Below are 9,778 nucleotides of genomic sequence, written 5' to 3'. Positions count from 1 at the left end.
CATTGGAGATCGAGCATTATGAATTGAAGATTAGAATTCAGAATAAAATGAATTAAAATTAAAATTATCTAATTGGTCGAATTCTAATTCGCAATTCTCAATCTCCAATGCGTAGTGTGATACAGGCTTTACGCATAGAGTAAAAATTAATTCCGTAAATAATTTATATAACGTATAAATGTAGTGAAATAAATAATTTTAATTCTCACGCAAAATCTATTTGCGATTCCTGCAATGAAAACGAACGTGGTTTCAATTTTTTTTCCTTCTATTAATCTGTTCCTTTCTTTTTTCTTTGTTTTGTTAAAAAGAATTTAAAAAATTAAACAAAAAAAAATGAAAAATGACGTCCCACCGACCATGTTTTATTTTGGCTTCACATATTTGAAAATCGCTGAAATGTGTCATAAATATTATACATAAGTTTGTATTTAGTTCTCAAGTTTTTTCCATTAATATCGCTTTTAATAAATATAAAATTATAACTTTTTACAAGTCAGTCTATTTTCGAAATTTTTTGTTTTATCCTATGATAAATCCTGTTATTAGAAACCTCAATGTACATAATCCTCATGACAAGTTTTTGTGTCAGGTATATTATAAAAATTTCCATTATTTTTTATCATTTTCCAATAAATTTTAAATATATGTAGTTCTCTCTTAAATTAACACCTCAGCATCCATATTCTGTAAATAAAATAAAATAAAAAAAAACAGCGAGGCTATATCATATAATCTATAATATACATAACGTGAACTATAGATTTTCAGTGCAATCGCAGTGAATAACGAAACGCAACCTATATCGTAGTCTTACTGTTTTTTTTATTATTATTATTATAGAATGTATGCGTTGAATGCAGATGGCATTTAAGCAGAGAGCTGCATATATTTAAAATTTATTTAGAAAAAATATCGATAAAAAAACGGTGGAGACACACATATATATATGTTACGTATCGTTAATTCTTTCTCAGGAAAGTCGAATCAACTTTCTCCTCAGTTAGGCCAGAGAGAGGTAACTTAAAGTCAAAATTACAAAAAACAATTTTAATTGCAATCCCTAATTATGTGGAATTTCGCAATTACGAATCGAATAAATTATATCGGGTATATAAAAAAATATAATTTTTTAATACTATTCTATTTCTCCTCTCCTCTGCCTCTTTTAATTCTTCTTCATTATAGAAAGTTATCATGCTACAAAACGTGAGCAATTCTTCGGCTAGATTTCAATTAATGGCAAAACCTAATTATTCTCGATTCACTGTCATGATCGAACCTAAAACACAAACAGGGAATATTTCTCCAGGGATGCATAGAAAATTGATTATTTTCTTTCGTTGTGATGTCTTGGATGAACCTGATGAAACGTTAGTAATAAATGTGCAACAAGGACGTTCGGTAATTATTAAATTACGCGGGTATCGAGATCCACCATTATTGAGAGGTAAATGAATTTACAATTGTAATAAATTCGTTTGGTGCATGTATAAGTTGCATGTATGAAAAATATGTAAAATATATAAATATAAAATGTAGAAGATAAAATTAATACGATACGTAAGAAAAATCTAGGATTGTAATCTTCCTACACACACACACACACACACACACACACACACACATGTATATCATTGCTTTTTATAGTGATTAATGTCCCCTATTTCCAATATTCATTGAAAGAACTGCAAACAATGGCAAAAGATACGAAATGGATTATAGAAAAAATTCCATATCGGCAAACGGATTCTTATGAGGAAGTATAGCTCTATTTTCTAATTTTTAATGACATTTAAAATAATTATATGCGGTTACTAGTTGAAAAACTATTTTAATAAAAATTTACAGTTTACCGACACAGGTAAGAATGCATCAGATACATCTACTGAAAGTGATACTCGATATAGGAAATTGAACAGGTTTGATTGTGGGGAGTGTCTGGTAGGTGAACAAATTATCTTACCCCTGATGATTAAAAATGTCGGTGGCGAGGGAAGATTCTTTATTATGAGCGAACTAGATTGGTGTTCGATGCACATCGAGGTATAAAAATAATAATATAATACCATAAAAAAATAAAAAAGTAGAGTATTGACAATAACTATACAAATATATTCCTATCTTACTTTAGGATATTACTAACAATAATATATTGATTTTACCATCTTTTGCTATATGGCCTGTGTATTTTATCCTCAAACCACAAGAGCATATATATCTGTACCTCTATTTCTTCCCTGATGCTCATGGAATGCATGTAAATTATAATGCAAAAAAAATAAATTTGTTATATCTTTTTTGTTAGATGTCTTTCCTTCTTTTTTTTCCAGTATTAAAACATATCTAGATACACAAGTAAAAATACAAGTATCTATAAATTGAGATCTTTCTATATTTTATAGGTAGTAAGTATGGCATGCAATTTCCGCTAAAATACCTAAGTACTTAGATACTTCCAAAAAAGTACCCATAAATACCTTTTTGATATCCTATGCCCATATTCATAATCAGACATTGTACTTAAGGCTTCCTTAAATTTATTTTAAATGTTCAGCAGCCAATGAAATAATTCGTAGAATATCTAAAGATAAATTTAAGGAAGCCTTTAATATAAGGACTATGAATACGAGTATTATACTTTAGTGAAAATTGCATATGATACCTAGTACGTAGTACTAAATATGGAAAGATCTCAATTCAGATACTTGTATAACATGTGTAATTAGATATGTTCCAATACTGTTTCTCTCAAGTTTATTTTTTTTTAAATTAGGTGGAAACATTATATATGATTTGCAACAATTGTTCCGTGATAACGACAGAGATCATTGGAGATGGAGTCATGTATGAACAATAGTAGAGAGAGAAAGGTATACTTATTTATATATATAGTATTCTTATTCACAAAAATGTATCATTTTATCACGCACGCACGCACGCATCATAATATAAACACAATGATAAGAAGCAATGATCATGTTTCGATATATACTACTAGGACTGAAAGTCTATACTTCGTGACATATATTATAGATTTCCAGTACTAGCACTGTAAGTATATCGGAATACGGTCATAAAATAGATTGCGGAAATTCCATTTTTAGAAACAAAAAAATTCTTTTTACGAGAAGAGGTCTTCGAAATAGACATTTTCTCTTTTTTTCTTGGCATGTTCGCTTTTTTAAACTTCTTCCAAATTTTCTCAGCCCTCTCCCCCCTTCACTCTTAGATTTTTCTTCTTTACTTACTGTCGTAACGAAGACAATAAATGTTTTTAGATTTTAGCCAAGAATATTAAAAAAATTTATTAAATCAACAAAGAAATTCTTTCTCTTTCTCTTTTTATTAAAGTATTGTGTAATACATTTCGATTAATTTCATCATTTTAGGAACATTTTTTCAAACATGCAATAAAAAATCCAATAGAGTCACTTTCAGGACCAAATCTGCATACTTTTTTCGCATTCTCATTCGTTAAACCATCTATAATGTATCCTGGAGTGCCATATTTGTCTGTTTTTATTCGATCTTTAACAGATTGTAATTGCAATTTTGGAAATTGTTTCAATGCCCAAGCGATAATTCCTTCATTCTCTGCTATTGTGATAGTGCATGTACTGTACACCAATGTCCCTTTTAATTTCAATAGACGTACGGCCTATAATAATATTTATCTTTTTTAAGGTTTAATTTACGTGTATATATGTAATTAATAGATTGCAGATACATATTTATGTGGCAAATAATTTAATTTGTACACTTACAGTAGAAAAGAGATTTCGCTGCAAAGGAACATAAGAATGAAGTTGCGCCGGCGTGATTGTATTGTATAATTGCGGTCTTTGACCTAATGCACTGCATGGAGTATCTAAGAGAATACGATCGAAATAATTTTCTTCGAATGGAGGTCCGTCGGTATGCTCTCGGACGAAACTATGCTCTCGTTCGATGATAGCCTTTGTAGCGTCACAACAAAATATTTTTATATTTTTCTCATTTTCACACTTTTCCTTAAATCGTTTCACTTTACCTAAATTTTTCTCCAGAGCTATTATTGTACCCTAGAAATTATCAAAGATGATAATTAAATTCAGTGAATACACTACATATCTATTTTTTTTCTGATTGTTATCGTTTCGTGCTTGTGCGAATTTAAATAAGTAGATAAAGTGTACACAGTAATTGGAAAGAATAATGTTATATTATGTGCTGTGTAACAAAGAAATTCTTTTTTTCTTTAAACATTTACCTGTCCTTTCATAAGCAAGGAGATATGTGTAGTTTTGTTACCAGGTGCAGCACACATGTCCAGGATTGTTTCACCTGGTTGAGGATTTAAAACTAGGCTACACACAATAGAGGGCAAATTTTGTAATAATGCATGTGGTCTCAAAGATTCATTATTTACATTCAATTGTGGAACTCGTGAGATTACGTCAGTCATAATTATTGCAATACCGCTGGAAAACAATTCAGTAGAAAATAGAAAAAATTTAATAACACGAATAAAGTTATCATGCGTATAAAATTTTAACTTTTAAATATTGTGTAATATCTACAATTTAAATGTGATAGTTCTTTATAAACCATCTATTCTAACATAATTAAGTAAGCCAGCTTCTATTCTCGCATATATTTGGAACTCTATACCGTGGATTTCTAGCTGCTTTGCAAAATAATTCTTTCCTTGTTTGTCGAAGGATGCCGTTACCTAAATATATCTTATTACTATTTGCATATGGTTTAATTAAACCTTTCTTGCATTGACCAGCAACATCAGCGAATACACTAACTTTAGTATTAATGCTTAAACCTATAATTAAATAAATTTGATTATAAGATTCTTTTATGATACTTTTAATTACAGAAAGAATTCTATGTACACAGACTCTACCATTTGGCATTCCAATAACGCCAGGAGCATAAACATGAGAACCTCTTAGCACAGCCGCACCACATATAGCGTCAACGATAATTTCATCTGGATATATCTTTAAATCAAGAGATATCGAAAAATCCCAACTGTCGACTGCAACTATTCCATTTGGAAGATCCGGTAAGAAGTGAATAGATGGATCCGGTTTGCCATCCTAACGTAATATATAAGTAGGTCACATGTAAAATTTTCTTGTAAACAAAAGTACGTATCTAAAGAAATGATATCTAGAATATACTATACAGAATATATCCAGACTAAAAGACAAATCACATTTTTTTTGTTTTGGAATTACGAAGATTTAACGAATAACAATATATATCAGATATGTCAAGATTATATAATGTCTATGGAATATACGAGAAATATTTAAGTGTAAGTTTTTTTATAATATAGTTTGTGACTGAAAAACAACTCATATATATCACAATTACTTCTTATTGCAGCAAGATTAGCAAAATTATTAAATATCATAATTATGTATTACTAAAAAAAATTGATTTATTTGACGTACCTGCTTTAATGCTTTATATAAATTGTCCAAATCGTTCGTATAATAATCCGTAAAACGATCTAGTCTATAAAAGCTCTTCTTAGGTGTTGTACATAACCATTTACATAGAGCATCAATCTTTTCCTACAATTTGTTTTTGTTTTTCTTTAATGCAAATAGAAAATATTTGATTTTATATAATAGCGATAAGATAATTTACGAAAATTTTATTAAAATACCTCAATTTCAGATTGTTCCAAGTATTTATCGTTAGTTATCGCTTTTCTCAAGTCTTCTATTAATTCATCACATATTTCAAGTTTATGTTTAAAGGGCAAACAATGCACTTGTAATAACGTCATCTCTCTCTTTCTATTTTTCTATTTTTCTTATTTATCTTCATACGAATCTTGGTGCAATTGCTCTTCAATTATTATACAGCAGTTAGTTGAACATCTAATATAGGATAATCGTCGGTATTTAATTTATAATTTAGATAGATATTTTCAGATCCAGATAAATTTCAGCGAAATTTTGAATATCTTCTGAATTATTGTTCAAAATCTCTCTTGAACATATAGGAATATATTTTATTAACTAGGAAGTTTTTATTTAACCATTTGGTAAAAATGAAGAATTTGAAGACTAATTGATTATACAAAACGTAACGGTTGATAAAACTCTCGCATAAAAATTTCTTTTATTTTCATAACAGTTCTCATTTGCTATGCAGCTATTTACTTTTATATGGTAAGTTTAGAGTGTAATTAGGAAACAAAAAAACTATTAATTTTTGACATTTACGGGACATGACAACATCCTGTGTGAGTAAATGGAGGTTTGTATATACAAAACCACTTGTGCGCTTTTCACATATTTAATTGTTGTCATTGCTATCCTAGTAAATATCAACTAACAGCTGGTAACATAATATCAATATTACATTTTCCTATTGAACATTGTAACTATTACGTATAAAAGCATTATATATTATACTTATTTGTTGATTGAAAAAATTATAATACTCATGCATGATATGTCATTGTTATGTTAAGGTTTGCCCAAGATAATCATTTAAAAATAAAAAAAATAAATGTTTTAAATTTATGATTATCTGTAGCATATAATTAACAATAAAATAATATAATTAAAGTTATCCGGATATGTATTGCAATAAATTAATTTTTCTTTTATGTATAAACATTTGCGATAAATTAATGCGATACTCATTTTATTTTTTTAATATAGTTTTGACCAATATGCCACAAACAAAATGTCTACCTTTGGAAGAGTATCAACAACTTTGTTTAGATTTAGATCGAATACGCAGAGAAACTGCGAGTCTTCATCAGAAATTATATCATGCTAGAAGAAATTTAGAGGAGGAAAAACGTAAACGTCGAATGATTGAACATCATAAAAACTTGTTGGTAAAACTTCTTCTAGTATTAATTTCCTAAGCTCTCTTATATAGATATAAAAAATTGTTTTAAAAATATATATTATTAAATTATAAAATATTTATCATTTAATTTTAAAGCAAATATATTTGTATATTTTAAAGGAAAGCCAAATCAACATGGCTAAAAAGGTATTATTTCATGACAGAGAAGTAAACTCGAACGAAGATATAAGAAAGAAATTAGAATTTCTGAACAAACCTGAAGTAGAATATACAAGTAATAATTTAACCATCCAAGATAAATGGAGTGATAGGCAGTAGGTATAGAACTAGCGTAAAGTATTGTATAATATATATTCTATTTACACGAAAATTCCATGATTTTTATAGTTTGACTGCAATAGCGGAAACGGATTCTACGGGTTCGATATTAAGTGACTTAAATTGTTTATCCAAGTCAGAAGATGATTTGGATACCGATACTATCATAAAGGTTCAGAAAGAAAAAAAGTGGAAAGAGTATAAACCTAGTGGTGAATATTCTATAAATAAACAGTGTGGCACATTAGATAAAATTGTAGAATTTAATTCGCCAGATGGAGTAACAGTGAAAAGTAAGGCAAAAAGTAGTGTACGCTTTGTACCTGTCACAACCCAAATTGCATCTAACAAAGAAAATGTAAATTCTAAATTATCCAAGCTCGAATCGTCTTCTGCTAATCACAACTTTATATCAAAGATAGTTATTAAACCGGAAACATGTACTCCATGTGGTAAGAGGTAATATCTAGAAGATGATTAGCGACAGTTGTATAATGAGTTGTATAATACAATTAAAGATTTAGACCATTAAGTTATATATCTCATTTTCCTTCTGTTTGATGTCAGAATCAGGTTTGGAAAGATAGCACTGAAATGTCGAGATTGTCCTATTACATGTCACACAGAATGCAAGATTCAAGTTTCTTTAATTTCATGTGAATGCAGAAAATCAGCAACGTTATTCGATGGATCTGTAAGTACTACACGAAATAATAACACAACATTTTATGTACTTTTGTGTCACTATTTATATTTCAGGTTGTCACGAAGTAAATGCGATGCTAGGAAATTTGTTACTTAACTGGTGAACTAATCTGGAAATATAAAAAGCACTGTACCGCGATTAAATTTAATTTAATTATCATTTATAAATTATTGTTGATAGCTGACTAGATTACTGACGACTATTGATAGATATCTATCTGAAAATATGCTATTATATAATTGGAGATATTCAATAAATTTGTAACATTCATATATGTACATAATGGTTGTTACTTTCTGTAACTCGCTATCCAACTACGTAGTACGCACGTTTCAGCACGTTTGACGCGTAATGGGCTTTCTACAATAAGCTATTATCCCATAGCCACAATAGAGTTTTAAGCCATAAGAAATGGACGAATCATAATCAATTAAGCGGGGAACACAGACCCTTGCATAACACATGAGGCATAAGAAGATGAACCAATCAAAGTCCTTTATTTTCTTCCTTTCCGTGAAATAAAAGACACTGATTGGTTGATTTTCTTATGCCTTATGTTTTATGCAAAAATCTGTGCTCTCCGTTATTCTCCTCGCATTTGATCGTAAGGAAAATTCGGAAAATTCGGATCTACAATAGGATTTTAAACCTTGAGCGAGGAGCACAGACTCTTGCATAACGCATAACACGTAATGCATAAGAAATTGAACCAATTAAAGTTCTTCATTTTTTTTCTTTCCATGAAATAAAGAACTATGATTGCTTGAATTTTTTATGCTTTATGTATGCATTATTTTATGCTTTATTTATATTTATTTAACAATAAGATTTAAGCCATAAAAAATGGACGAATCATAGTTATTGGCTGCATTCAGCAGACTCAACAGTTGATTGAGCGCTCGCTGCTATTGATGTATTCTTCTAGATCTAAAAATCTGGTTGGACGATCTAAAAGAATACACCAATAGCAGCAAGCAATCATTCAACTGTTGAATTTGATTGAACGCAGCCAATTATTCTCCTCACATTCGACTTACGGCTTAAAACACCAATTGTAAATCCGGAGTAACCCTAAATTAGAGTCTTAAATATAACAGAGAAGCGCTACCGCTGCTATGATTTTTGATTGGTTCCACCACTTTTTCTAATTGTGAGCGTTAAATGGAACGTAGGGGTCGATTCTGTATCTTTAAACAAGATGAAAATGACAAAAATGAATAAATTTACTAGGTGTTGACCAATGAAATTATCAGTATTCTAGTAAATTCACTCACTTTTGTAATTTTCACCTCGTTTCAAGATACAAAATCGATTCCCTGATAGAAACGTGCCGACTATCGATTCTTCCACATAAATATTGGGTTATCTAAAAAGTATCCGCGGTTTTTTGTCACTAGATGTGTTGATCATCAACACCATCTAGTGACAAAAAACTGCGGATACTTTTTAGATGACCCAATAATTGACATGCTTTTATTGATGTGGATATAGTACAGATATGAATCACATCCACTTTCGACGATACAATATTTTATCGACAGTAGCCCAGTTTCGACCGAGCCCAGTTTCGACCGAGGATTTAAAGAACTAAACTACAGTCGAGTATTCGAACTGTATACCTGCTGATATTTTTAATAGTACCAACACCCTTAAATAATACGAAAACTACATAAAGATCGTCGGCAAGACAGTCAATAGCGATCCCCGAGAGTATGCTGGTCCGATAATCACAACGATTTTATTGAGGACCCTGTTACAGTCGAACGACAGGGAAATGCTCGACTGTAGTTGGTTGGTTCTTACATTCTGATCCGGTTTAAACTCTCGGTAGAAACTAGGCCAGTGTCAGAAAGTGGATATATGCCCGTATTCATAGTCAGATCTTGTACTTAAGGCCTTAAATTTATCTTTAAATGC

At 30.0% G+C, this 9,778-nt stretch overlaps 3 protein-coding genes across 16 annotated transcripts; 2 read left to right on the top strand and 1 right to left on the bottom strand.

The window, feature by feature from the left end:
- Nucleotides 1-43: 43 nt before the first annotated feature.
- Nucleotides 44-3,622, top strand: LOC105152853 (deleted in lung and esophageal cancer protein 1 homolog). Of its 4 annotated transcripts, XM_087403164.1 has the most exons (6): nt 978-1,110; nt 1,189-1,450; nt 1,651-1,763; nt 1,852-2,046; nt 2,135-2,260; nt 2,777-3,622. In XM_087403164.1, exons 2-6 carry the CDS (start codon nt 1,198-1,200, stop codon nt 2,858-2,860), a joined length of 771 nt encoding a protein of 256 aa, XP_087259290.1. In that variant the 5' UTR covers nt 978-1,110; nt 1,189-1,197; the 3' UTR covers nt 2,861-3,622. The 4 variants fall into 4 exon arrangements, with proteins under 4 accessions (XP_087259288.1, XP_011065661.2, XP_087259289.1 ...); XM_087403162.1 differs by lacking the exon at nt 2,135-2,260 and having other exon boundaries at nt 44-1,018; XM_011067359.2 differs by lacking the exon at nt 2,135-2,260 and having other exon boundaries at nt 44-1,110.
- LOC105152850 (tRNA (cytosine(72)-C(5))-methyltransferase NSUN6) lies at nt 3,328-8,260 on the bottom strand. 6 transcript variants are annotated; one of them, XM_011067352.2, is made up of 8 exons: nt 8,141-8,260; nt 5,672-5,856; nt 5,454-5,576; nt 4,898-5,093; nt 4,654-4,816; nt 4,253-4,463; nt 3,768-4,064; nt 3,328-3,661 (listed from the first exon to the last, which is right to left on the bottom strand). In XM_011067352.2, the coding sequence occupies exons 2-8, from the start codon at nt 5,792-5,794 to the stop codon at nt 3,389-3,391; spliced, it is 1,386 nt and encodes a 461-aa protein (XP_011065654.1). In that variant the 5' UTR covers nt 5,795-5,856; nt 8,141-8,260; the 3' UTR covers nt 3,328-3,388. The 6 variants fall into 6 exon arrangements, with proteins under 6 accessions (XP_011065654.1, XP_011065655.1, XP_011065653.1 ...); XM_011067353.2 differs by having other exon boundaries at nt 8,155-8,257; XM_011067351.2 differs by having other exon boundaries at nt 5,672-5,888; nt 8,141-8,256.
- Nucleotides 5,123-8,144, top strand: LOC105152851 (rac GTPase-activating protein 1). 6 transcript variants are annotated; one of them, XM_087403160.1, is made up of 5 exons: nt 5,123-5,314; nt 6,681-6,862; nt 6,997-7,151; nt 7,225-7,614; nt 7,723-8,144. In XM_087403160.1, exons 2-5 carry the CDS (start codon nt 6,692-6,694, stop codon nt 7,955-7,957), a joined length of 951 nt encoding a protein of 316 aa, XP_087259286.1. In that variant the 5' UTR covers nt 5,123-5,314; nt 6,681-6,691; the 3' UTR covers nt 7,958-8,144. The 6 variants fall into 6 exon arrangements, with proteins under 6 accessions (XP_087259286.1, XP_087259285.1, XP_087259284.1 ...); XM_087403159.1 differs by lacking the exon at nt 5,123-5,314 and adding an exon at nt 5,882-6,182; XM_087403158.1 differs by lacking the exon at nt 5,123-5,314 and adding an exon at nt 5,882-6,270.
- Nucleotides 8,261-9,778: the final 1,518 nt, after the last annotated feature.

The sequence above is a fragment of the Acromyrmex echinatior genome, chromosome 2, assembly GCF_024713525.1.
Source record: "Acromyrmex echinatior isolate Ae372 chromosome 2, ASM2471352v2, whole genome shotgun sequence".
Lineage (NCBI taxonomy): Eukaryota > Metazoa > Arthropoda > Insecta > Hymenoptera > Formicidae > Acromyrmex > Acromyrmex echinatior.
The sequence above is the reverse complement of the archived record's forward strand: the minus strand, read 5'-3'. Positions and strand labels throughout refer to the sequence as shown.

Excerpts from the sequence above, each read along its gene's own strand:
- LOC105152853 (XM_087403164.1), top strand. The coding sequence starts at position 1,198 with ATGCTACAAAACGTGAGCAATTCTTCGGCTAGATTTCAATTAATGGCA. Across the intron at positions 2,047-2,134 it reads GGTGTTCGATGCACATCGAG|GATATTACTAACAATAATAT; the intron begins GTATAAAAATAA and ends ATCTTACTTTAG. Across the intron at positions 2,261-2,776 it reads CTGATGCTCATGGAATGCAT|GTGGAAACATTATATATGAT; the intron begins GTAAATTATAAT and ends TTTTTAAATTAG.
- LOC105152850 (XM_011067352.2), bottom strand. The coding sequence starts at position 5,794 with ATGACGTTATTACAAGTGCATTGTTTGCCCTTTAAACATAAACTTGAA. Across the intron at positions 5,577-5,671 it reads TGGAACAATCTGAAATTGAG|GAAAAGATTGATGCTCTATG; the intron begins GTATTTTAATAA and ends AACAAATTGTAG. Across the intron at positions 3,662-3,767 it reads AGCGAAATCTCTTTTCTACT|GCCGTACGTCTATTGAAATT; the intron begins GTAAGTGTACAA and ends ATATTATTATAG.
- LOC105152851 (XM_087403157.1), top strand. The coding sequence starts at position 6,596 with ATGTATTGCAATAAATTAATTTTTCTTTTATGTATAAACATTTGCGAT. Across the intron at positions 7,152-7,224 it reads GATAAATGGAGTGATAGGCA|TTTGACTGCAATAGCGGAAA; the intron begins GTAGGTATAGAA and ends TGATTTTTATAG. Across the intron at positions 7,615-7,722 it reads TGTACTCCATGTGGTAAGAG|AATCAGGTTTGGAAAGATAG; the intron begins GTAATATCTAGA and ends GTTTGATGTCAG.